At 41.2% G+C, this 27,725-nt stretch overlaps 1 protein-coding gene across 1 annotated transcript in view; it reads left to right on the forward strand.

Annotated features, from left to right (window-relative positions):
- The first annotated feature begins 6,343 nt into the window (after nucleotides 1–6,343).
- LOC120866638 (myosin-1-like) overlaps nucleotides 6,344–27,725 on the forward strand; it is a 52,968-nt gene continuing 31,586 nt past the window's right edge. The window contains exons 1-5 of the mRNA XM_040244436.1: nucleotides 6,344–6,404; nucleotides 6,550–6,592; nucleotides 8,043–8,266; nucleotides 8,355–8,498; nucleotides 10,058–10,214. Coding sequence (XP_040100370.1) covers nucleotides 8,063–8,266; nucleotides 8,355–8,498; nucleotides 10,058–10,214 — 505 coding nt within the window. The 5' untranslated portion in view covers nucleotides 6,344–6,404; nucleotides 6,550–6,592; nucleotides 8,043–8,062. The remainder of the gene's footprint in view (nucleotides 6,405–6,549; nucleotides 6,593–8,042; nucleotides 8,267–8,354; nucleotides 8,499–10,057; nucleotides 10,215–27,725) is intronic.

Raw genomic sequence — 27,725 nt, forward strand, 5'->3', positions numbered from 1 at the left:
AGGGGAATGATCTTGGTAGGACAGAACAAAAATTATTTTGATTGAGCTTTTTTCATAGCAACTGGTACAAAGGCAAAGAAAGACTTAATTGAATACTTTTTCCATTCCTAAAAATTGACTTTATAAAAAACCCATCACAATCAAATAAAATTTTCTCAGAGAAACATTGGGTAGATTTTATTTTAAACCATGTGTGTGAAGATTTTAGTGCTCAACAGTATCGCATTCTGAATTCATGGACTGTTATTTTGGTTAATACCCCATCAAGGCTAAATATCTATTTTATTCATGACAAACTCTTCTGTATAGCCTTCAAGGCCCCTTGTGGTCACAGGCTGTGAGTGGGTTTGGGAGGGCAACATAGGAGCAGAGCAGAAGTCACAATTGTTTCAAGCTTCAAGAGACATCAGTGTGAGGAAGGGCCATAGTCAGGGGAGAGGGTGAAAAGTTAGATGTCCTGACAGTGTGAGCAAGGGCAGTCCATGGAGGAAGAGCTCAAGGCAGATCAAGGGCAGAATAGGGCCCCAGCAGTGAAAGGCTTGGAGAAGGAAATGGCAACCCACTCCAGTGTTCTTGCCTGGAGGATCCCAGGGATGGAGAAGCCTGGCCGGCTGCCGTCTATGGGATCGCACAGAGTCGGACACAACTGAAGCGACTTAGCAGCAGCAGCAGCAGTGAAAGGCTACCATGGTGAGTGAGGATGTGGGGGATGGGAAAATAAACACAGTGCAGAACTGGATGAAAACTAAGGAAACTGGGTTGGGGGTTGGTCAGTGGTCTGGGGATCAAGGCAGAAAGCTCCCGCAGCAGGTGCTATGGTCAGCCTCAGTTGCAGTTTGGAGAAAAGACATTTTGTTCTTAATGGGTTAGTCACAGAAACAGCCTCTGACACATCTGATCTCATTTTTCCTCCCTAGACGTCTCCCTTACACAGCTGTTTGACTCACATCAGACAAGACAGCTCCCTCATCCTCAGACAGACTCCAAGCTCCCCCTCTTCCCTGCTTTGATCTTTCTGTTTCCATTCTTGCCTACAGAATTTCTTTCTTCCTGGGTCTCTACCTGTCAAGTCCTACCCACTCCTTCCTGGACCAGCTCAGACGTCACTTCTATGACGCCCGCCCTCCCTCCTCCTTCCGCTAGATCCCATCTCTGCACGTGAGACGTGTGTGTTCAGTTACAGGCAGTCACTAACTTGGAGGTGACTGAGAGCACACAGTAGTAAAGGGTTAGGGGTGAGAATTATTTCACTGCATCTCCTCTCTGGGTGCACACTTCAAACTGTCTGCATTCCAGAATAACTAATGGTAAATTCGTATGGGCATAATCATCCTACCTCCCCAGAAGCTTTGTATGATGACTGGTGAAGGCTAGCATTTGATTAACGCACATCTTAACAGTCTATGTAGAGGAGTTAGAGCAATTCTGAAATGAACAGCAAATGGAGTTACATATATTCGGCATTATAAGCAGAGGAGAGTGGAGCAGAGACTCTTCAGTTGAGCTCTGCTCTGCACAGACAGCCATTTGACACATCCTCTGAATCATGGTTAATTCAAATATAAAATGGGTAGAGTGTATTTTCTCCACCTACACTCCAGAGCTTCAGAATACAAAAGTAAGATAATGCCCACAAGATATTTACAGGCTATAAAATGCTAGTACATAGGTGGCATTATCAAAATGATGTTATTTTTAATCATTTAACGAACATGAATTGATGTCTACTATTTGATAAGCAGGAGAATAATCTAGACCAAAACATACTTATTAGACCTCTTAACTGCGTAACCAGATTAACCTGATGCAAGCTGGTAAGTGAATGTTGAGATGTTCAGAAGTGAATGCATTTTTCTCCACATCTAACGTTGAGAAATAAATTATCTTGACTTTCATTCTTTTGCTATTCTTTTTCCCAATTCCAGAATATCCATATACCTATATTCCTTTTGTAATTAGGAAAACAAACATTGGTTTGGTCTTAAGGGAGTTAGTTATTCTTCTCCCAAATTTCTCCAAAGATGCTCACCAAGCTCCCTTATCCACACACAGATTCCATGCTCTGTGCTGGTGGGACTGCTGGGTGTTGGGCACCAGATACGGCCCATCTGCCTCTCTCCTAAGCGCTTAATAGGCTGCTTCATGTACAACACGCCTTTGGATTCCTGCATTTTAGCGCAGCACCGTTCCAGCAACTTCCTGAACAATTCTACCCACCAGTGCTCACAGATACAAACTTTCCCTCTCCCACACCTATTTTCAAGGAGGACTAACGAAGGCTTTATTTCAAAGCCCAATCTGCAGCTACTAAAAAGAATACATGTAATACATGGCATAATACACAACATAATACGTGACATGTATTACATAATACATGTCACATAAAACATGACAAAGCCAAATTGTAAATGGCTTTTGAATGACTCTCACCATCTCTCTGAATAACTTTCGATTATGAGCACTCCCACTGGTAGTGCTAGCCATTTTCTTTTTTTCTTTGTAAAACAAATTCTCAGGGAGTTCTGTGACTACATATTTGGAAGTACAGATTTTTACGATGGGACTTTATATATGTGGGTTGCTAGTGCAAAGGGATCAATCTGAACCAGAAAGTCTTCACATTCCTAGAAAACATCGACACCCACAGTTTTCAACATGTGGTTCAATGAGTCTCGACTACGGAAAAGAGAAGTGGCCACTGAGGACTTTCTAGGATCTCGACTCTTCTGTCTCTCATCTCTTTAATTCTGTGGCCAGACGTCTTTCAATTACACTCATTCTCTTGCTATGTTTTCTAGAGGGGTCCTCTTTTAACCAATCATCAATTTTTTCTTTTAAACACACACCCAGCACAAAATTTAAAAAGTATGAAAGGTATAGCGTGAGACCCCATTCTCCCTTCAACCTTGCTATCAAATGTTAATTTCCATTCTCCTGGGAAAGTACCAGTGAACCAGTGTCTTCAACATCCTTTCTTTTCATTTCTACCACCAATTCTCTAGCCTGGATTTCCATTTCTACACAACTATCTTCATGTAACAGGTTGTCTCTTACACCAGTTTGTCTCTTTCCAGGCCAAACTACCCTTCCTCTACCAGGTAGGATAAGTGGAACAAATGTCTGGGTAATTCCTGGGCTGGATTTCGATATACATGAGACATATGAATGATAACAAAAAGAGTCGGACATTCCACAGTGGCAGTGGGGAGCTTACTTAAGAGCCTGACATAGAGGAATGTTCTGAAAATGTTTAGTGAAATAATCAATGAAACGAGCATGTCTTGTCTCAGACACGAATCAGAAAAGCAAACTACTTCATTGCAACAGAGAGTTTACAATAAGAGGTAACAACAGATGGGGCCCAGAGAACTCACAATTGTTAATATCCTTTGAATTAATAATGTTGCCAGACACTGTTCTAAAGTTTTAGGTATTGTATTATTTATTCTTCAAACATCTTTATGAGGTATCACTTCATTATCCATTCTATAGATCAGGAAATGGAATCTACTGGGGAGGCTTAGTAACTGTCCAGGGATACCCAGCTTGTGTGTATTCATGGCAAATCCAGATTCCAGTTTGCTATTGGGAACAACAATGATTAAAGAAATCTGGAATGTCAGGATAATGTCAGGAATTTGTAAGCTGGAATTGGGGGGCACTATCTATACATTTGCACCATTCTGGGTGTTGATGAAAATCAAATAAATGGCTAAAATATGGCTCCTTCCCTGCAAATAACTTGTATGCTGTATTTTTAAACCTGCCATCGCATTGTTCAGAAGGTGACCCAAGCCGCTTCATTAAGCTTTTTTTTTTTTTTTTTTTTTTATTTCCCAGCTAGATTGTGACTTCTGAAGACAATCAGTGCCTGACATTCCCTTTGGACCACCTTTAAGTGCACAGGCCAGTATTCACTCTTGAATTCCCCTATTCCTGAGTTGTCACGAGATCCAAATGTGATACATATCTCAAGGGGTAAGCAATGGAAAGTCAAAAGCACCTGACTTGTTAGAGCGGTGGCCAAAATATTGTTGAAATCAAGAAAAAATCCAGAAGAGAATGTATGTTTTGACTTGTTTGTAGACTGGAAAAGCAGATTGTCCTGGTAGACATATTCCTTAAGCCCTAGTTCTCAGAGGACATCTACCAGGGACAAATCATGAGCCACACAGTTCCACAAGGGACGATTAGAAGTATTTCTCATCCACTGGAAATGAGGCTTTGCACTTTCTCTTTTACACTAAAATATATATTTTAGACACTCCTGTCAGTAAATACAATATTCGCCAAAGGAGTTTACAAACTGAGGAAGCAGAATATATAACCATGACAGGACTTAAAAGTGAAGGATGGTTTGTAAAGAACGTAAGACAGGAAGTATTTAATAAAGCATAGAGAAAATGCCCATGGGCAGCGAGAACAGAACAAGACATGTCAAAATATTGGCTTGGGCAGTAAAAATTGGTTGCTTAGTATGGGGAAATAGAACCACAGTTCCCCTCGCAGAGCTGTCAACCAGTGAGTCTCAGCATCAAAAAGGCTACCGATGTGCCGTGAAATATCGATTCCAACAATCACAGCGTGGCTGATGGGCAGAGAGGCCAGAGTCTTGGGAGGTGGTCTCTGGCTGTGAGACATTAGCCAGGGGTTCCTCAGAGGGCAGTCTGGGCTGACTTAAAGTTGAATGGATATTGTACCCTACAACCCTCAAAGCAGGCAAGCACAGTGATAGCATTCACCATGTGCTGAGTGGAACCGAGAAGGGCATGTACTTAAGAGCCAGCTGAGAGTGTAATGCTGCCAGCTGTAGGCAGGAGACCCCTGGAGTTTCTGAGAGGGCTGCTGTCCAGGATGCCTGGAACAGGGCATACAGCCAGAGAGCTGCCAGCCAGTGCAGGGGTGCTGGAAGGCCAAGGGATTTTTCTGGTGGAGACAGCTCCAACTGGTAGCTCCAAATTCTGGACTTTGACTCTCTCAGGTACTTCTCTGTATCTGTGGCCGAGGTACCCTTTCAGTGATGACCATCCCACTACAGGATGAGTCCTCTAACACGTGAAGATTAGGGCTTCATCACCTTTTGAAATACTTGACATGAAAAAGAGTTCAAGTGAATTCAAAATTTATTCTCATTATCCTTCAAATTTCAGCATTGTATTTGTCAATCAAGGAAAAAGAGCTACAAATTTTTACAATTTCAACAGTTGTTAAAAAATATACATATATATGTGTGCACACACACACACACACACACACAGTTTTATGTCAGCTTAGCCTTCATGCACAAAGTTACAATGGTAATTATCAGGAATGCACATACTCCATGCTCTCGTTTACTATTTTTGATGAGGAAACATGTCATGGCTTCAAGTACAAAGTCAGATAGAAACAAGTTTGATTCATGGCATCAAGCTGAAATTTCTCCTTAAAGGATTTTTCAAAATTATTTGGAAGTTTTAGACACATTCAGTGTTTAATATATTCCTTAATGCCGTGAATATTTATTCTATTTATATCACATAAAGACATATAAAGACATGTTCTCACCATGGCCTGTATATATTAATATATCACCAAATCACACCCACGTTTTTCTAGCCCAATACCCAAACGTTATTTTTTTCCCAGTGTGTTGACATGAAAAACACTGGGGTGTGCGCCTGAAAAGCCCTTTGAAATATTCAGCTTTTCTCTTTATCTGCAGGCAGGTCAAGTGAGTAGGTGGACAGCAAACAGTGTGCTACGTAAGGACCAGCTTGGGCCAAAGCAAAGCAGCGAGAGAGGAAGGGTGTACCCCAAACAAGAAGACTGGAAAAGAGGACTTTCTTTTTAAATCGTTGAGGACATGGAGCTTAATTTTACAGGGCTGGAAGGAAAGGATCAACAGGTGAAAATTAACCCTCGCAAAATTAAAATAAATATTTGTATTTTATTTCTACCATTTAATCTGTCAAATATGAAAAGTGATGCAACAAGCCCGAAAGGCATGCCCAGCAAGGCCAGGAGGAATTTAAGAGAGAAGCCAGGTATTCTGGCTGCCTGGCCACTGCCTTTATCCACCAGCCTGAACCTTCCTTTCAGATCATCTTCTCAAATTATCCATAAGAGATTTATTCACATACTCAATAAGAAAAATATTTCTAATTATATCCAACCATTCTTAACATGAATGAGAATTATGCGGGGACACAAGATTGCCAAGACTTTTTTGCCAAACAATTCCTTTTGACTTAAGAAAGAAGAGGCAGCTGCATTGTTTCCATAGCTATCCGTATAAAAGAGCCCTTGGAATGAGGCTGACTCGTCCTGCTTTAAAAAGCTCCAAGGTAAGTGGGAACAAGGACCAGACTCTCAAGAAGGACGCCAGCCGCACCACCCCGTGTCGGCTGCAGCTGCTGCCTGTGGTACTGCTCCTTCTGCACGTTTTACATCCATGACTTTAGTTGCCCTCTGTTAACAACAGCCAGTGATGTAGCGAATGGGGTTTTTTGGTTTGCTTTGTTTTATTTTTGGTTAATTAATCAAGTGCTTTTCCTTTTTCTTTTATAGAACCGTCTCACTTCCAGGCTGCATCTTCTCACTTGCTAACAAGGTAAGATTCGGACTAACCAGTCCCTGGAGAAGGCAAGAGCCTCTGGGATGGATGTGTGTCACTTGGCAACCTTTGAGAAAGTGCTTGTCTCAGTAAATACCTAACAACTGTATTTCAGGAAAGATGCAGGAGAGGGAGAAGGGGACGGAGGACTTGCTTTTTAGAACAATGCACATAGTCTTAGGACTCTTGGCATTGGTGGGATGACATTTTAGCAAGGAAAAGGTTGTGAAAAGAATATTGTTTCCATAGGGGGAAAAAACATCTGCACTAAGATTCTCTGGTTAAACATCTCAAATTTGTAAAAATGTGTCCTGCTTTTAGAATTCATTTAGCAAGCGTAATATCTAACAAGTAAGAAAAGAAGAACCTAGGAAAGCGGGCTGCTTTTCCTTCTGTGAAGAGTTTTAAAAAGTTACCAATGCTAAGTGTTATAGGAAACCAGAACACTGAAATTTTTGTTACATAAATAATGAAGGTATAAGTCTGCCCACTACTACACACTGCATTTCTAAAGAGAGAGACTGGTGGGTAGATGATTAAAATGAGTTTCAAGTAACTCGATCACGTAATGACTGAAGTAGCATCATCTGCCAAGCCTTTCATTCTACTGATGCCGCCGGTGATCCTCAGACAACACTCAGTGGAGCAGCCTGAGCCTGTGTCCTTCGGAAGGATATGTGGAACAGGAAAGTGAGCCTTCAGTGCAGAAGAATGAGGATAATGTTTTTTGTGGCTTTTATCCTCAATTAGTTTAAGTGGGTTAAGCTGATTAACTGGATTTAATATGCAAAGAAATTATGCTAGAGAAATTCTACTAAGCACCTAACTCAAAAAAAAAAAAAAAAGATAAACAAAATTATAATCTGACCTCCTGCCAAATCCACTGAACATGGGCACTTCCAGCTGAACACCTAAAGGAGGAAATAAAGTTCTCATATTATATGGCAAGAAATGGAATTCTCTTACACTATAATAAATGACATTTTCCATCTTAGTCATAGCCTGAACTTGTTCAAATTGCTTTCTTACTCAAATTTTAACTTTTTTCTCAAACTGTCTTCATTCTGTCTCATGGGCTGTGGATTACAAAAGGCAATATTGTGATCCCTAAAGATGGAGATGCTGAGGCACAGATCAAGGGCAACCCAAGGGCACAAGCTCCTTAGCAGCTTGTGAGGCTACCCCTCAGCTCTCTTATTAGAACATCAGTCTTGAAGGATGAAAGAAGGTAGCCCCGAGTCCACTGCTGGGTACACAGTGACCCCAGATGCCTTTGAGTCCTTGTGATATCTCGTTATTATGTTTGCTTCAGTAACTACAGCATAGAGAACAGTGCCTCTGCCTGGTGAAACTTCCAACTGGGCCCATGAAATATCATCAAGGTAGAGATTTATGTGTATAGATGACAGTTCAGAATCTCTACTAAGAAATGCTTCATCGCCTTTAGGACCTCTGAGTTCAGCAGCCATGAGTTCAGACCAAGAAATGGCAGTCTTTGGGGAGGCTGCTCCTTACCTCCGAAAGTCCGAAAAGGAGCGCATTGAAGCCCAGAATAAGCCTTTTGATGCCAAGACATCTGTCTTTGTGGCCGAGCCCAAGGAATCTTTTGTCAAAGGGACTATCCAGAGCAGAGAAGGTGGGAAAGTGACGGTGAAGACCGAAGGAGGAGCGGTGAGTAGTCCAGGAGCTGACCACATGCTCCTGATGATTTTGTTTGGCCGCTTGGTTGACATAAACAGTTATCATTCCTGTTTGCCAGACTCTGACAGTGAAAGAGGATCAAATCTTCCCCATGAATCCTCCCAAATTCGACAAGATTGAGGACATGGCCATGATGACCCACCTGCACGAGCCCGCTGTGCTGTACAACCTCAAAGAGCGTTATGCAGCCTGGATGATCTACGTGAGTGCTCCCCAAACCCCACGTGGTTTTGATCACTGGACCCTGTCAGCTCAATGTCCTACAAATGGGTCACAGATAGTGATCCACTGCACTCTCACTAGTAGTGTAACTAATTAAGAGGGTCATGATTGCTACTGTAAGGCCCAGCCCAACAGCTGGCACATAATCCTTCGTCTTCCCATCCAAAGCCAGGCAAAGCCACTGTCCACATGGACTGGGTTTGCCACAGACCCCTGAACAAACATGGTAGCAGCTACTGTTTACATCTCAACTACATGCCTGCGTCTCCTCTCATCCCCATTCCTGCGGCAGAATCATCCAGAGGAAAAATATAAACTTATGTTTCAACACTTTATAGGAATGTTTTTAAAGACCAATTTTCAATCCTCCAAAATAACAGCAATTTGTATCTCTGTGTTCTGGTCCCTTCTGCGTGGAGCACTTCCTTGATGAAATTTTGCCAACTTCCCCAGGCAGAGTTCAACGTTGTGTCCTGGTGTTTCTGCCCTGCAACAATGCTGACAATGTGTTTTCAGAATGAATCATTTACATGTCCATCTCCTACACAGACTGGGAGTTCCTCAAAGAACAGTATCATATGTTCAAAGAAAAATAACATTTATATTTCATTCTTAGGGCCTTGCAGAAACTTTTCCCTTAACACAAACTCAGTAATACTAATTGAATTTACTACGTTAGGTTGACATTTCTGTAAGGTTTTGTGGTTGCTGCTTTGGCCCCACCACACAGCTTACAGGACCTTAGTTCCCCAACCAGGGATTGAACTCATGCCTCCTGCATTGGGAGTTCAAAGACCTAACCATGGGACCATCAGAGAATTCTCATCATTTCTGAATGGTGTAGTCACTGCTGCTATTCAGCTGGACTACACTTATACAAGTGTACCTGTGATTAGTGTCAGAATCTATTCTGTTTGGTTGGCAGTTATCCTAGACCAGATGTCAAAAATATTGGAAATCCTGCTGTTGTAATTGTAATGTATTCCCATCATTCTCTGTTCTGTTTCACAATTCAGGAGTAGTTTACAAATATTTCCCCAGTATTGCTGCGTACCTTCATGTTTGCCTTTCTAAATGTCTGGATCATACTATCTTAAGAAGATTTTCCATAGTTCACCTAATTATTTCATACCGTTGACTACTTAGTACCTAAGTACTGTAAATTCATTTTCATAGATCATAAATTCATTTTCATGAATTTGAACTATCTTAAAAGAAATATACTCCTATTTTCTAAATTACAGTAAGAATGTATTAAACATTATTTTTTTAAAAAAAAACCCACAATTTTGGAGCTCCTACTATGTGAAAAATCACTGTGACAAATCCCAAGAGGAATAAGAATCTAAACTGTATTCCTCACCCTCAAGATTTTGTTATCTTGTTGAACCTTTCAACTAGTTTCCATGCTGATGCCTTGAAGAGGTGTAGACCACTTACTTAGAGTGTTCTTTTCTGTTAAAATTCATTAAATAACTGAGCTGCGCAAATAACAGGAAAGGTGTCTGGTTAGTTATTCTTTCTTATTCACTTGCACAGACCTACTCAGGCCTCTTCTGCGTCACCGTCAACCCCTACAAGTGGCTGCCGGTGTACAATGCAGAGGTGGTGACAGCCTACCGAGGCAAAAAGCGCCAGGAGGCCCCGCCCCACATCTTCTCCATCTCTGACAACGCCTATCAGTTCATGCTGACTGGTGAGTGGGATGTTTGCCATGTGTATCTTTTTAGGAGATGAGACTCTAGCAGAGAGAGACTAACCACAGGAGAAAGAGACTCTATTCATCTCAATACACTCTGAGGTGGTCCCCTAATGCCATTGCCCTTTGCCCAGAACCAACCAAAACATACTCCAGATTAGAAGGTGTATCTGGAATTAAAGTGGTCATACTATGAATCTTCTTCCTGGAATGCTGTCTCAGCTAGACCATTCTAAGGCACAACAGCACCTTGGGGAAAGGACTGAGAGATTTCCTCTTCAGAGAGAGCAGAACATCCAAACGAGCCTTTAGTTTTCCCTGAAAATGCGACTAAGGCCATGATTACTTCCAAAGCTACCACCTTTACTATACTGACTCCGTCTCCCACATTCAAAATATCTCTAATGCCTTTTTTTTTTTCCCATTACTTCTTGTACTTACAATAAACATGCTACTAACTTGTCATCTAAATCCACCTGAAAACCCAAGCCCACTTGGTGTGCACTTAGTGTGGAGTATAAAAAGAGAAAGTCTGCCGCTTCCTTGCAGTGTTCTGTTTCAGCGGTGGTCTGTAAGCTGATGCGATGGGGGGAGCCTCAGGGAGCAGGAGAGAGGGGAGCTGGGAAAGGTGCTGGGCCTGGGGACCACCAAGCCCTCAGGATTACTGAGAAATACTAGGTTCATACCATCTTATTAATTTACCATTTACAAACATATTTTAAAATGGTATTGACTGCCTATAATTTCTCTTTTATAGACCGTGAGAATCAGTCAATCCTGATCACGTAAGTAGATTTGATGCTTTGTTTTCACGACTGCCATAGCTGCTGGCTTTGGGACCTCTACTGACTTGGTTTTTATTTGACAGCGGAGAATCCGGGGCAGGAAAGACTGTGAACACGAAGCGTGTCATCCAGTACTTTGCAACAATTGCAGTCACTGGGGAGAAGAAGAAGGAGGAACCAACTTCAGGCAAAATGCAGGTGGGTCTGATGGACATGTCAGAATCATGACAGAAAGGGTGCTCAAGAGGCCCTACATGTGAGCACTGCTCTTGTGTTTCTCTGCAGGGGACTCTGGAGGATCAGATCATCAGTGCCAATCCCCTGCTGGAGGCCTTTGGCAATGCCAAGACCGTGAGGAATGACAACTCCTCTCGCTTTGTAAGTCTCTTGGACATTACCATGGACACTACTCACTGGTCAAGATTTATGGGATGTTTGTGAATACATTCTCTGAGTCTTTTTCATTCCCATTATACCATGGTTCTTTCCTTTTCTTCTAAGCACGTAATAACATGGATCCAAGCCTTGTCTAAAAAGAAATGTGACCCTATATCTGAGTTCTTATCTTCCATTACCTACAATTATTCACAGATTTTTAAATTAAAATTATTTTATCTATAAAATAGGAGATACATCTTTTTTTAAACCTGATACCAGTAGTGTCTGAATTGATTTACTATTAAAACTTTAGCATTTAGTGCCGATGTTAGTGTTTTGAGTTTCTTAAATATTTGGTATGATTCAGTAACAAAGTAGTAATATTAACTTTTCTTTCAAGGGTAAATTCATTAGAATTCACTTTGGCACTACAGGAAAACTGGCCTCTGCTGATATTGAAACATGTAAGTGCCTGGATAGTCTTTACCATCATTTCTATTTCTTATGACCTACAACACTGAACAGAAATAAAATTGGCATTTCATATGAATTTTTCTTGTTTGTTACTAATCTTCTTTTCAGATCTGTTAGAGAAGTCTAGAGTTACTTTCCAGCTTAAGGCTGAAAGGAGCTATCATATTTTTTACCAGATCACATCAAACAGGAAACCAGAACTAATTGGTAAGAAATGTTATCATTTCTTTACAAAATTTATCTCACCTACACCTATCGATGCCTGGTCAACTTGGTATTCCATGAGGGAATTTTGTTAACTGTATACATTATCTTTATTTTGAAAATCGCTTTATAAGTTTGATAAAAATTTATGTGTGCTCTTCATAAAAATTCAAAAAGAAAACTGAAAACACCTCCAAATCTTATCGCTATGAAATAACCACTATGAACACTTGGATGAATATAATTCTAGTCATTTTCTGTACATATATCTTTAAATATATACATACATACAATAACTAGAATCCGAGTTACATGCTCTTCCGTCATCTACCTTTTTTTACTGAGCAATAATATATCATGGCTTTTTCCATTCTAGTGCCTTAGAATTTGTCTTGTAATCTCTCATTTTAATAAAGAGGATATTTCTGCTTACTTTTGCTTTCTTCCACTTACTTAGAGATGCTTCTGATTACCACCAACCCATATGACTACCCATTCGTCAGTCAAGGGGAGATCAGTGTGGCCAGTATTGATGATCAGGAAGAACTGATAGCCACAGATGTAAGTAAAACACAAGAAAGTTAGAATGATTATTTTGGACGGAGTGATGGTCCCTCTAGATAAACATCAGTTTCTAGTAGAAATCACAAAAGAAACTTCAAAAGAAACTTTCCCTTAAGTCTTAATGATCTATCCTTTCTGAATTTCCCGAAACCATTTTTTAAAATCCGTGTGTGTGCTCAGTTGTTGTTGTTTCAACACCTTTGCGACCCCACAGACTGTAGCCTGCCAGCTTCCTCTCTCCATGGGATTATCCTGGCAAGAATACTGGAGCAGGTTGCCATTTCCTCCTCCAGGGGATCTTCCCAAACCAGCGATAAAACCCATGGGTTCTGCACTGGCAGCTGGATTTTCTATCTCTGAGCCACCTGGGAAGCTCGTAACAGTTAATAAGTGCTCTTTTATTGAATGATTCCCCCTACCCCTTTAGTGCCCTGCTATGATTGCTTATTTTTCCTTTTCTTGTCTATCAGTCATTTTGAAACAGGCAATTTGATTCAAGTTAAACAATTTTCCTTTGAATCCAGAAAATAAGTTAAATGCAGAGTCATTATTCTCTCGTTCTATATTTCCACTTACTCTAAGAATTTAGAAACAATCATTTGGATGACTTTATGTTGTCTTACAAGAATCTATTCCACCTCTCAAAACAACAAGTTAAATAACTATCCGTGTTCTCTATTTTAAATTTACTTTTGGCATCTTCAGAAGGTATGCACCTGTGATTCCCATGCTCTGTGCTGGCCTCTGACTGACCAGCTCCCTAGATACCGAATCTAAGGAGTTCCTTGCTCTGCATCAGTACTGGTAGTTTCCTCAGTTTGACCAAAATAATCAGGAATCCAAATGTGAAATATTGATAGTAAACATGTGGATCCTAACTTGACAGTTATTCTACTGGTTGTATTGGCAGAGTGCTATTGATATTTTGGGCTTTACTAATGAAGAGAAGGTCTCCATCTACAAGCTCACGGGGGCTGTGATGCATTATGGGAACCTGAAATTCAAGCAAAAGCAGCGTGAGGAGCAAGCAGAGCCAGATGGCACCGAAGGTACCAACTCAGTCACCCGCCTGACTGCACGTCTGCTTGAAAATCATGTTCTTAACTTGCTACCCTTGAGCTCTCCTGAGAAGACAAATTCATTTCCAAGAATTGCATCTGAAAGTATACCTAGATAAGATATATGTGGCATGGGTATTAGACACATGTTGCTACAATTTCTAAGTTCTTTAGGGAACACTACCCATAATCAAGGTCTTGAACTTAGTTGGCGGCGGGGGCGGGGGGGGGGGGAGAAGGTAAGAATACTCAAAAGATATTCTTAAAACATTGCACAAAATGCTTGTAGCTTTTTTTTTTTTTTTTTTTAAGGAAGTGGACTGCTTTGGGCAATAACATCATTCTATCCTTTCTTCCTTTCAGTGGCTGACAAGGCTGCCTACCTCCAGAGTCTGAACTCTGCTGACCTACTCAAAGCTCTTTGCTACCCCAGGGTCAAAGTTGGCAATGAGTATGTCACCAAAGGCCAGACTGTAGAGCAGGTAGGTACATAATTCAAATTCACCACGAGGGATGCAGGCATTTTACAGTCCTCTATTAACCTCAAGAAATACTCCTTTCTCTTTCAAGGTAACCAATGCAGTGGGTGCTCTGGCCAAAGCCGTCTACGAGAAGATGTTCCTGTGGATGGTCACCCGCATCAACCAGCAGCTGGACACCAAGCAGCCCAGGCAGTACTTCATCGGGGTCTTGGACATCGCTGGCTTTGAGATCTTTGATGTGAGTTGGTAATCAGTTCATAAGGGATTTTTACAATAAAGCAATGGATACTTAGTAAGAAGAAATTTGTGAACATTACAACCTTTTATTACCACTGTCAAAAAGATATGCTAAAATTTAAAAGAGAGTGACTGGGCAGCTACTAATTATTTATTGTAGTGGCAATTCCACTACTATGAGAAATAATCCACTTAATGAGGATGCTTTAACTCACTACTTGATCTAAAGGGAGTCAGGAATTAGGTTGGTGTAATGAGAAGTCTAAAACCCCACAATGCAAAGTGAAGTTAATATAAAAACATCTAAATAAATCTGTGCAATGTATAATATGCTCTCAAACCATTCAGAAACATATAGGTAGATGATAAGAGCTGAGAAAGGGTCAGTAATTTAGAGACAGCATTAATAAATTCAATGCAAGGAACTCTTAATTTCTCAGTGTGATATGGGATAAAAACTCATGTTTGATTATAAAATACATTTTTTCTTCCTTATAATTTTAAAGAAGCTTATCATCTTCTAATTATAAACACAACACTTAGGCATGGCAGAAATCATTGAAAATCAAAAGAATTTCACACTGATTCCACTATATGTGAAAGTCACTCAGTCGTGTGTGACTCTTTGAGACCTCATGGACTATAGTCCATGGAATTCTCCAGTCCAGAATAGTGGAGTGGGTAGCCTTTCCCTTCTCCGGGGGATTTTCCTAAGCAGAGATCGAACCCAGGGCTCCCACACTGTAGGCAGATTCTTTACCAGCAGAGCTACCAGGGATTCCACTATATTTATCTACTTAATGTCAACATTTTGGCTTTTCTTTTCCAAAAAACTATGAGTGTGTGTTAACATATTGTATATGATATTAAATACTTGATTTTTTTTTTCATCTCACATTAAAATATAAAGGTGGTGATTATTGCTCCCTGGCAATGTTGACTATGATTGCTTCCACACAACAGAGAGAACCTTCCAGTCAGCTTCTAATAGGTTGCAAATTAGCTGCTAAGTGAGTGAATAGAAAATGCCAAAGATAAAGGAAATAAGTGCAGAATGATTAAGCAGGAACTCAGAAAAACACCTGAGTCAATTTAAGCAAGTACAAGAAAAAAGAATTACTAATGATTTAAGATTTTGGATAAAATGACAGCAGAGAAACCGTAGATTTCATAGGTCCCCAAGGATTTTGGTATCTATAATCTAAAGGCTATTCGATATACATTTTTAAACTAAAAAGTCCTATATTTTAAAACCTCCACTATGCTGAGAAAAGTAAACCCATCTGTTTATTTAGTTCAACAGCTTTGAGCAGCTGTGCATCAACTTCACCAACGAGAAACTGCAACAGTTTTTCAACCACCACATGTTCGTGCTGGAGCAGGAGGAGTACAAAAGAGAAGGCATCGAGTGGACGTTCATCGACTTTGGGATGGACCTGGCTGCCTGCATCGAGCTCATCGAGAAGGTCTGTTTCAAGTTTCAGAAACTATGTTTTGTGATGACTAAATTATTCATACATCTTGTTTAAGCCTATAGACAGAGAAAAATGCTTACATAGAGTTGTAACGTTGTGTCGCGGGCTGCTTCCAGCCTATGGGCATCTTCTCCATCCTGGAAGAGGAGTGCATGTTCCCCAAGGCCACGGACATGTCCTTCAAGAACAAGCTGTATGACCAGCACCTGGGCAAGTCTGCCAACTTCCAGAAGCCCAAGGTGGTCAAGGGCAAAGCTGAGGCCCACTTCGCCCTGATCCACTATGCGGGTGTCGTGGACTACAACATTACTGGCTGGCTGGAGAAGAACAAGGACCCCCTGAATGATACCGTGGTTGGGCTGTACCAGAAGTCTTCAATGAAAACTCTAGCTCTCCTTTTCTCTGGGACTCCAACTGCTGACTCAGGTAATGCTCAAAAAAATCCCAATGTTTTTTCCTGATATTACAAAGCATGGTGTTAGACGGAAGCTAGTGGTGTCCCAGCCCAGGCTGAAGTGTTATGGCCAAATCCATTGTGCCTCCAAGTTCTGAGGAAGCAGGCTGCATCATGACATTCACTCCAGCACTGGTGAAGGCCCTGCTGCCAAGAGCTAGAAAGGAACTTTCCACATCTTAAGCAGTGAAAAGGCTTGGCTTCTATCATTCTCTCCTGCTTCTTCCTCCATATCTGCTGCTTATTGAGTATCACTGGAAAATGGATATGAACTTAACTGATATATAAGATTCATTCAGGCTCAAACAGAGAGGCCAACTGCATTGAAAAAAATGTTCCATATGAACACAAAAATCAACAAATGGGCAACATATAGCCCTGTCAATTTAAAATTATATCTGAATAACATTTTTTCCGATCTTTTGCTACAGAGGGGAGTGGAACTAAGAAAGGTGGTAAGAAGAAGGGCTCTTCTTTCCAGACGGTGTCTGCACTTTTCAGGGTAAGGAAGAAATTGGTTTTGACACTGTCTTGCTACTTTGCGAATTTGTTTTTAAAAGCACAAGTCATTTAGGGATTGACCTTAGCTAATGATTTCTGTTAATCGAGTTTTGGAGAGAAGAGCTTTAAATTACTTGGAAATTATTAGGTCATCTTTTATGCTAAGCCAAATAGTAAAAAATATTTTATATGTTATAAAACATAATGCTCTGCTAGTCATAATCTAATTGAGTTGTGGAAATAAGCAATGGTACATACTCAAAAAGACCAAGTCCTCAGTAGCTCTAATGAAAATCTGACAGCTAGTCTTTAAGGAACCTAATATGGTATCCTTGCTCTTAATCTAGTCAATTCTCAATTGTAACTGGTAGGTTCCTCTTACAGATAATCTTTATGCCCCCAAAGCTGACAGAGTTGGAAAGGGGAAGCGATATTTATGAGAAGTAGACCAAATGCATTGCAGGCATGTTTCCTTACTGGAGAACCATAGAGTTTAGCAGAAGAAAGGGTGAGTCTAGGATGGGAAGCCTATGGCTTTGTGAAGGCTTATGGGTGGCCAGGGGCCAGGACTGAGAGGACAATAGTGCTTGGCTACTGAAAAGATTCAGCTGTCAAGACTGCTTTATATGTGTAACTCCTGCCAACTCGAGTGGAACAAGAGGTACTAAGGAGGAAACTGCCTCTCAGGAGAAGCTTACCAAGGTGCTACCTTAACTGAAAACGGTCCACAAGGGTCATTCAACTCAGTCATGGACACTGATTTTATAGACATTGCCAAGGTTTCATAAGCATGTCTAAAACTCAGATAACAGGGTTTCCTGATTTTACAGGAAAATCTGAACAAACTGATGACCAACCTCAGGAGTACCCATCCTCACTTTGTGCGGTGCATCATCCCCAATGAAACGAAAACCCCTGGTAAGACGTTCCAGAGATGAAGAACAAAGCATGACTGCCATACCTCCCTTTACAAAACTCTGCAATGACATGAACATGTATTTGTAGGGGCCATGGAGCACGAGCTGGTCCTGCACCAGCTGAGGTGTAACGGGGTGCTGGAGGGCATCCGCATCTGCAGGAAGGGCTTCCCCAGCAGGATCCTGTATGCGGACTTCAAACAGAGGTCAGCCTCTCCTAATCATGCGGTATCCTGGAATTCAGTATACCTATACTTAGTGCAAGCAAAGCAATTTAGTAAAAAAACATGCCTCTACTTGTTATTTTTAACTTGCCACAAAAAGTGTAAAAAGTTATAAGCTTCAAAGCACCTTTAAAATAAAGATACACCACATGGTGGGTACTCTGTGGACTTTTCACTGGATTTACCATGCTCCCAGCTTAGCTCACAGATGTCTACTATAACTTTAGGGAACATCATTTCTGAGTGCTTAATATATTTGGGTTATTTCATTTAATCCTTCCACAGCCACAGTAGAGATTAAGCACTACCAATAGCAAATGCATTTATTGGTCATCTACACATTAATGTGAACCAGATTATAGAACCCTTTCCTGAGAACAGGGTCTGATGAAGCAGAATGGAAAGTTGCAACTGCGCAGAAAGGTTGGCCATCTATGTATACAATGTCCTTCATGTGAAGAAAATAATTGTTTTAAAGCTCTGACTTTTTAAAATCAATCATTTAGTGTTGTTAGCTACTTCTAGTCGCATCAATAAACCAAGGTTTAGAAAACTATATTTACTTTATCAGATACAAGGTATTAAATGCAAGTGCGATCCCTGAAGGACAATACATCGACAGCAAGAAGGCTTCTGAGAAGCTCCTTGCATCCATTGACATTGACCACACCCAGTATAAATTTGGTCACACCAAGGTAATAATCTCTAAGGCCCACCTGGCACTATGTCTGTCCCTTTGGAGTCTGTGTAAAGTTTCTGATCTGCAACTCTGGCCATACACAGGTCTTTTTCAAAGCTGGTCTTCTGGGGCTCCTAGAAGAGATGCGAGATGAAAAGCTGGCCCAGCTGATTACCCGAACCCAGGCCAGGTGCAGAGGGTTCTTGGCAAGAGTGGAGTACCAGAGGATGGTGGAGAGGAGGTATACAAACATATTGCTTATTTAGTCATACTTTCCTTCTTCAGAAACACATTTGAGGTGGCTTACAATTAAGACTCAGATATCATAAGTCCACCAGAGTAAGAGGGATTGAATAAGAGTCTGATGCTGAGCTGGAGATACACATATACCAAAGTACTTAAGGTAGCAATCACCATGGAATAAACTGAATGCTTGGGTAAAAAAGAAAAAGTAAAAAAATTTAAAAGAGAGAAGCATAATGAAAAAGAGAGAGAGAGAGATGTGTAAGTCTCATCTAACAAGAAAATATACCATTGAGCAAGCAGAGGCAAAATGTTGCCCCAGCACTTGGTTCTAATATGAATTTACTGGGTAGGTAATTAAATAAGATATTGAACTGCAGAGCACACGTTTATTTTCAACAGCAGTTTTACATAAATTGCAGAAACAACTTCTTTGTCTGATCACTCATATTATTGAATTATTATGATTTAAAATATTAAGGGCAAAATAGCTGAAAGAACTTTTTCAATAAGTTAATACAATTTCACCAAGGTATCTCTCTTTTTAGTGATCTAATCTGATGCAGTGACAGAGCTCTAAGACTACAGGTCCGATGTCTCAAACTGTAGGACACATATGAATAGGATCCACAGGGAGAAATGTATTTTACACTGATACTTGCATGCATACCTATGTGTGTAAATACATAATTTACATGAAACAGATTTTCTATCACCTGTAGTTCTGCTAATATTTTCTACTATATTCTATTTCATTAAAAATAAGTTTGATCATAACCCCCCTATATATTTGTGTATATATTTGGGCAATTGCCCATATATGAAGGCAATTTTAAAAAATAATTTATATTAAAACAAACATGATGATATTAAAGAATAGAATGCAAAAATCATACAACATTAAAATATAAAACCAGAGATTTTTCCAAGAAACTGAGTTTTTAATGAGCCTCTTTATCCTGTGCCTCACACCTGGCAGGGGTCCCTATCCCCCTTCACTGCTCTCAGTGGTGTTCGCACAGGAAAGTTTGCAAAGCACTGAAGCAGAGCAGTACTTCTCAAAGGGTGGTCCTTGGACCTGTATCATCAGCATCTCTTACAAACTTGTTAAAAATGCACATTTTTGGCCCCATCCATATCTGCTGAATCTGAATCTCTAGGGAAATAGCCCAGGAATCAGTATTTTAACGAGGTCTTAGCTGATTCTTATGTACACCAAAGTTTGAGAAGCACCAGTGAAGAGAAATGAAGGACTGCTGAGTCGTTGACCACCATCCCCAAATACAATTTCTTTCGTTTGTGTTTTTGAACATGGTGAGGAACATGGTGGAGGGCAGAACGTCCAACTCTCATTGCCAAGATTTCATCTCATTCCATCATCCACACAGCATCTAATTCGCATTGGTTAAATTTCAGGGAGTCCATCTTCTGCATCCAGTACAACATCCGAGCCTTCATGAATGTCAAGCACTGGCCCTGGATGAAACTGTTCTTCAAGATCAAGCCCCTGCTGAAGAGTGCAGAGACGGAGAAGGAGATGGCCACCATGAAGGAAGAGTTCCAGAAAACCAAGGATGAACTGGCCAAGTCAGAGGCAAAAAGGAAGGAACTGGAAGAAAAGATGGTGTCATTATTGAAAGAAAAAAATGACCTGCAGCTCCAAGTTCAGGCTGTAAGTGGTGGTATCATCCTAGGTACTGCTGCTAATCAGGATGCAAGCGGTGGTATCATCCTATGTACTGCTGCTAATCAGGATACAAGCGTACAACTCTAGTCACTAGTAGCAGTGAGCTGGGTATCAGAGACATGCACTGGCGGGAGAAGGTTAAAGTGCTCTGATGGTGTTAATAAAGTCCATATTCCTTCATCGCCCAGTAAATGCCCCCAAACCAGAACCAAGGTAATGAGCTAGAACTGGCCACTGTCTTCTATTCTGTACAGTTTCATCAAACTACAGCGTTAATGACTACTTTTTCCTTTGAAGATAGTCTTTGAAAGGGATTTTACCATGAAACTAGCCCAAATACAAAAAGGGAGAACAGTATGGAGAAAGTGATTTGTTTTCTCTGAAACTTCCTTGAACTTCTAGAGTTTATGAATCTTAAATCACAGTGTGTACAGCTGACAAAGGACAGTATTCTACATCAGTTTTTACTGAATTATTGTTTGTTATTGATCTCTAAAACTGAGACTTGCTCTTTCCAATCCATCTCCACAGTCAGTGCCGCATCATAAAATGTTCGGGTTGCTGCACCAGCGCCCAACTTGCTCTATCTCCCCCCAGTTCTCTCCCTCCATCCAGCCTGCTCATTGCTATGCCTGAACGGATCCTTTTACAACTGCTTTCATTAACTCTGAAATGTGATTTATGAGACTGTCTTTCATTTGAAGTGAACTGAATTGGTTTGGTATAATTTACTCATCACAAAATCATATATTTTTTCCTGCTGATTAAGATTGGTCTCTTCTGTCAAGTTGGGGTGGTGTAATAACTCCTTCCTTTAGATTACAGAAGGGAAAAGAGATGTTTTTCTGTCCCCATTCCCTTCAAAGCTATCCTGAATTCTCTTCTCTTGTCCCTAGAGAATCACTTAGATACTGTCCTACATTACCATGCTCACTACCTGTCTATGTGCAGCACATTTTATTCTTTTATGTATCCAAAGACTGATATGGAGGCTCACTGATGAATGTATCTATCAATTTCTCTCTTGTTTCCATCCACCCCCAACCCTCTTAAGTAGAAACATAGGTTGCTAGGAATTTGATTACTTAATGCCTCAATTAGAATTTAAAGCATCATAACCAGGATCATCCTCCAAGACTACAAAGGGAAATAATTTGCTAGTAGTGGCTACATCTGGAAACTTCTGCTAGAATGCTTTCTCTTCTCCTGATCCTTCCCCCAATAAGTTCATTTCTACAAAACCAAGTCCTACCCATCTCTCAAAGCCCAACTCAAATGCCACTTCATTCATTAAATCATATCTGAAACAACTTCTCTGATCTTTTATGTCACTAATGGCTTTCTGAATTAATGATAGCTTGTTGGGGTTAAGCTTTCTAACCTACTATAGAATGTATTCTTCTAAATGAATAGAACAATGCCTGATACATTTTGTTTTACCCAAAATGTGGAGTATCTGGCAATCACACATGGCAGGTGCTTCATAAAAGTTTAATCCAAAGAATTAATGGGGGAGATTTATACTGTTATCATTGTATAATACTTCATTCTTACTTCTGAATTTTGATTTTGCTTTCAACTCAAGGAAGCTGAAGGCTTGGCTGATGCAGAGGAAAGATGTGACCAGCTGATCAAAACCAAAATCCAGCTAGAGGCTAAGATCAAGGAGGTGACTGAGAGAGCAGAGGATGAGGAAGAAATCAATGCTGAGCTGACGGCCAAGAAGAGGAAACTGGAGGACGAATGTTCGGAACTGAAGAAAGACATAGACGACCTTGAGCTGACACTGGCCAAGGTTGAGAAGGAGAAACACGCCACAGAGAATAAGGTATGAAACATACAAGGAAAGTTTACGTTTTTATCATTACTAGGCAATACAAGCAAAAAACAGAAGCCACCAAAATGTAACATGTAATGCAAAGTGTTTTTACTTCCTAAGGTGAAAAACCTCACAGAAGAGATGGCAGGTCTGGATGAAACCATCGCCAAGCTGACCAAGGAGAAAAAGGCCCTACAGGAGGCCCACCAGCAGACGCTGGATGACCTGCAGGCAGAAGAGGACAAAGTCAACACTCTGACCAAAGCTAAGACCAAGCTAGAGCAGCAAGTGGATGACGTAAGTCTCGGACTGTCAAGAACATTTTCTTTGAAAGGAAGCTAAGCAATTCTTTTGACTCAGCATTATTTGTATTTAGCTTGAGGGGTCCTTGGAGCAAGAAAAGAAACTTCGCATGGACCTAGAGAGAGCCAAGAGGAAACTGGAGGGTGATCTCAAGTTGGCCCAAGAGTCCATAATGGACATTGAAAATGAAAAACAACAACTTGATGAAAAGCTCAAAAAGTAAGTATGAAAGAATTGTTTATGGACTTGCTTCCAATATTGACTATGGACTCAACTGTTACCCATTACTACTTTTCAAAAAGGAAAGAGTTTGAAATCAGCAATTTGCAAAGCAAGATTGAAGATGAACAAGCACTTGGCATTCAACTGCAGAAGAAGATCAAAGAGTTGCAAGTAAGTTCATATTTCTATCAGTCTGGCTCAAAGAGCCACAGTTATGAGCATAAAGAAGCTAACATTAAGCTTCTCCCTACCTCCAGGCCCGCATCGAGGAGCTGGAGGAGGAGATCGAGGCTGAGCGGGCCTCCCGCGCCAAAGCTGAGAAGCAGCGCTCAGACCTCTCCCGGGAACTGGAGGAGATCAGCGAGCGGCTGGAAGAAGCCGGCGGGGCCACTTCCGCCCAGATTGAGATGAACAAGAAGCGGGAGGCCGAGTTCCAGAAGATGCGCAGGGACCTGGAGGAGGCCACCCTGCAGCACGAGGCCACGGCGGCCGCTCTTCGCAAGAAGCACGCGGACAGTGTGGCCGAGCTGGGGGAGCAGATTGACAACCTGCAGAGGGTCAAGCAGAAGCTGGAGAAGGAGAAGAGCGAGATGAAGATGGAGATAGATGACCTTGCTAGCAATGTGGAAACGATCTCTAAAGCCAAGGTACTGCAGAGTCTGAGAAACTGTTATTAACAGCAATCACCCGTTATGTGCATGTCACAGTCTGCATAGGGCCTTTACACATAGGTGATTTGTTCTTGGCAGTAATCCAGGAGGTAAACAAGAAAGATTCCAGTACTTAAATTATTTCCACTCAATCATAAGAAGAAACTAAAATTCAAAGTAGCTGAGCATATTAACCCCACCACACTATTAACATACAACAACATCTGCAGTGAACCAGGCTGTCCGTGTTCTCTAGCACTCCAACTGGGGAACACAGGTCTCCAAAATTCTCAGCTATCCAACATGCAATTTCACTGTACATAAGTAGGCAGTGAAGTATTTATAAATGCTTTTTGAAAATATGTCACTATATTTTTCACAAAATCTTTAGTACATGATCTTTAATTTTTTTTAATCACAGTCAGACCTCAGAGATATTGCAGGTTTGGTTCCAGACCACCACAATGAAGCAAATATCAAAATAAAGCAAGTCACTCAAATTCCCTGGTTTCCCAATGCATATAAAAATGATGTTTACACTATACTGTAGTCTATTAAGTGTGCAACAGCATTATGCCTAAAAAACATGCCTCCCTTCATTTAAAAATGCTTTCTTGCTTTAAAAAAAAAATGCTAACCATCATCTGAACCATCAATGAGTCACAGTGCCAACATCAAAGATCACAGATCACTGAAACAAATATAATAATGAAGAAAAGCTTGAATATTGTGAGAATTACCAAAACGTGACACAGAGACATGAAGTGGGCAAATGCTATTGGAAAAATAGTGCTGATAAATACTGGATACAGGGTTGCCCAAACACTAAATTTGTTTTAAAAAAATATCTGTGAAGAGTGATAATACAAGGAATGCCTGGAATAATAAACGAAGCTTCACAATTAGCTTTTTAAAACTCCCAATGTGTGTCTTCACCTTAGGACAGCAATCATATTACAAAAGATACAGAAAAAATTCCTATATATTACATACAAGAGAATTTATTTTCTATGTCAAAATAAATTTTTTCTATTTTAGAAGAAACAGTAGCTGTAGGGAAATGTTATTAAAATGTCTGCACTTGCTTCTTCCACTTTTCCTCTCACAGGGAAACCTAGAGAAGATGTGCCGAACCCTGGAGGACCAAGTGAGTGAGCTGAAATCCAAGGAGGAGGAGCAGCAGCGGCTGATCAATGACCTGACGGCCCAGAGGGGACGCTTGCAGACTGAATCTGGTAACTCTCTCCTCCTTCATGAGGCCTAAAAGTGGAGATGATGTGGTCTAAAACAACTGATATGTGAGAGCCTAATAAAAGCAACTTAGGACATGTGATTCACCGGACAGCTCAGACTCTCCCACGTGCAAGGTTACTTAGGGACGATGCTGAGGTGAAGACTTCCATAGGACTGGGCCAAGCTCTGCTCCACAAAGGCTTTGAGGATTTGGCCGCATGGAGGGGATGCTTGGGGTCAAGGGTCTTTCCATCATGGGTCCAGGGCTTCTATTTTAGATCATGCTTTTTAGCTAAACCAGAATGAACCAAATTCCTGCATAGGGCAGTGGATAACCCAGTCTCTCAAAAGCCTTATGAAACAGGGCCAATGTGGAATTAAAAAGTTTAACTCCCTTCTTTGACAGTTATTAACAGGTTTTGCCCAATAATGTAACCCTGAAAGAATCAGTAATGGAGAAGACAAAGAGAAGTTAAGCTGTATTTATTCATTTAGGTTATTTTCACCATAAAAATCAGAAATTTGACATCAAGCATGACGATGTCAATAGAGAATTCAACCACCGAGCGCTCAGCTGAAAAGGGGGTGTTGAGATTTTCAACTTATTTCTCATATGGGCTTGCAAAACCTTTTCTTCGCTTTAACAAGTGGTGCCATATCATTTTGCCTATCAGGTGAATTTTCACGTCAGCTAGATGAGAAAGAAGCTCTGGTGTCTCAGTTATCAAGGGGCAAACAAGCATTTACTCAACAGATTGAGGAATTAAAGAGGCAACTTGAAGAGGAGATAAAGGTAACTGGATAAGACTCATTTCCCCCTAACCTGACCCTAATTGGAGTCCATTATACCAACTTTTACAGGGTTTTGAAGCTTAAGAATTAAACACTAAGTATTCAGTAAAATGAACATATAACTCTCTTCGCAGGCCAAGAACGCCCTGGCCCACGGCCTGCAGTCCGCCCGCCACGACTGCGACCTGCTGCGCGAACAGTACGAGGAGGAGCAGGAATCCAAGGCCGAGCTGCAGAGGGCGCTGTCCAAGGCCAACAGCGAGGTGGCCCAGTGGAGGACCAAGTACGAGACGGACGCCATCCAGCGCACGGAGGAGCTGGAGGAGGCCAAGTATGTGCTCAGATATGAGAGAATGTGCAGAGAATGTTGAACATCAAATCACAGAAACGGAACCGTTGAAGATTCAGTGGATTAACTCGCAAACATTCATTAATTAGCTCCTACTGCCAGGCATTATCAGCCCCTGAGAACAGGACATGAATAAAGCAAACACCATCACCGACCTCTGAGCCTAAAATCTAGTTAGAAAAACAAAGAATAACAAGCACACAGATAATCAGCCTTATTGCTGGCTGTCAAGCACACCAAGCTCATTGATGCTTCAGGAATTTGTTAGCCCCTGTTGTGTCTGGAACAATCTCCCCGACCAGATCTCCCTCTGGCTCTCTCTGACTTCTTTTAGATCTTGACTCAAACATTAACTCCTCGGAAAGGACTTCCCTGAATATGTAAAAATAGCTGCCCACCCCTTACTCCATTTTATCTTCCTTCACTGCACTTTACATCTGCAATAAGTTGTTATGCATTTTCTGACTTGCTTATTGCTTATCTCTCTCACTTGTTTGGAAGCTTCATGAGGCAGGGACCTTTTCTGTCCTATTCGCTGCTGTGTACTCAGCATCTGGTTCATAAAAGGAGCTCATCAATATTTTTTTGAATGAAGGAGATTTTTAATATGAAGTTCCCCACACTTTTCAGCATGGTAACAGTTCATAATTCTCGGTTTGGTTTCCTTCTCTCTACAACCATGCATAATCTTCAAGGAAGAAACTGGCTCAGCGTCTGCAGGCTGCTGAGGAACACGTGGAAGCTGTGAACGCCAAATGTGCCTCCCTTGAGAAGACCAAGCAGAGGCTCCAGAATGAGGTTGAGGACCTCATGCTTGACGTGGAGAGGACAAACGCTGCCTGCGCAGCCCTGGACAAAAAGCAAAGGAACTTTGACAAGGTAAATTCTGCAGCAGCCTCTGGTCTCCACCGCTGTCCTCTATCCTTTCCAGCCAGGTAACTTCTTTTGGTGTGTGTTTCAGATCCTGGCAGAATGGAAACAGAAGTATGAGGAAACCCACGCCGAGCTCGAGGCGGCTCAGAAGGAGGCCCGCTCTCTGGGCACCGAGCTGTTTAAGATGAAGAATGCCTACGAGGAGTCCTTGGATCAGCTAGAAACTTTGAAACGAGAGAACAAAAACTTGCAGCGTGAGTCCCTTTCACTTTGAATAGTTTTCATGCCTTGGAGGTACCTTTCTCTTGTGTTTTCTGTCTGATCAAGTCTCTTCCCGTCTTTCACCCAAACAGAGGAGATCTCTGACCTCACGGAGCAGATCGCAGAAGGAGGGAAACGTATGCATGAACTGGAGAAAATAAAGAAGCAAGTGGAACAAGAAAAGTGTGAAATTCAGGCTGCCTTAGAGGAAGCAGAGGTATGAGTCAAAATGTACATTGTAAACAAATTCAGAAAAGAATTAGGACTAGCCACATACACTGAACAGAAGACTAAATGGCACAAAATTAGCGGAAGGAAAGGTGTGCAGAAAAGCTGCCAAATGCGTCCACTCCCTGCTAACGTCACCCTCTTGCTGTTGTTAAGGCATCTCTTGAACACGAAGAGGGAAAGATCCTGCGTATCCAGCTGGAGCTGAACCAGGTCAAGTCTGAAATTGACAGGAAAATTGCTGAAAAGGATGAGGAAATTGACCAGCTGAAGAGGAACCACGTTAGAGTCGTGGAGTCCATGCAGACCATGCTGGATGCTGAGATCAGGAGCAGGAATGATGCCATCAGGCTCAAGAAGAAGATGGAGGGAGACCTCAATGAAATGGAGATCCAGCTGAACCACGCCAACCGCAT

This window comes from Oryx dammah, unplaced genomic scaffold (assembly GCF_014754425.2).
Source record: "Oryx dammah isolate SB20612 unplaced genomic scaffold, SCBI_Odam_1.1 HiC_scaffold_8, whole genome shotgun sequence".
NCBI lineage: Eukaryota > Metazoa > Chordata > Mammalia > Artiodactyla > Bovidae > Oryx > Oryx dammah.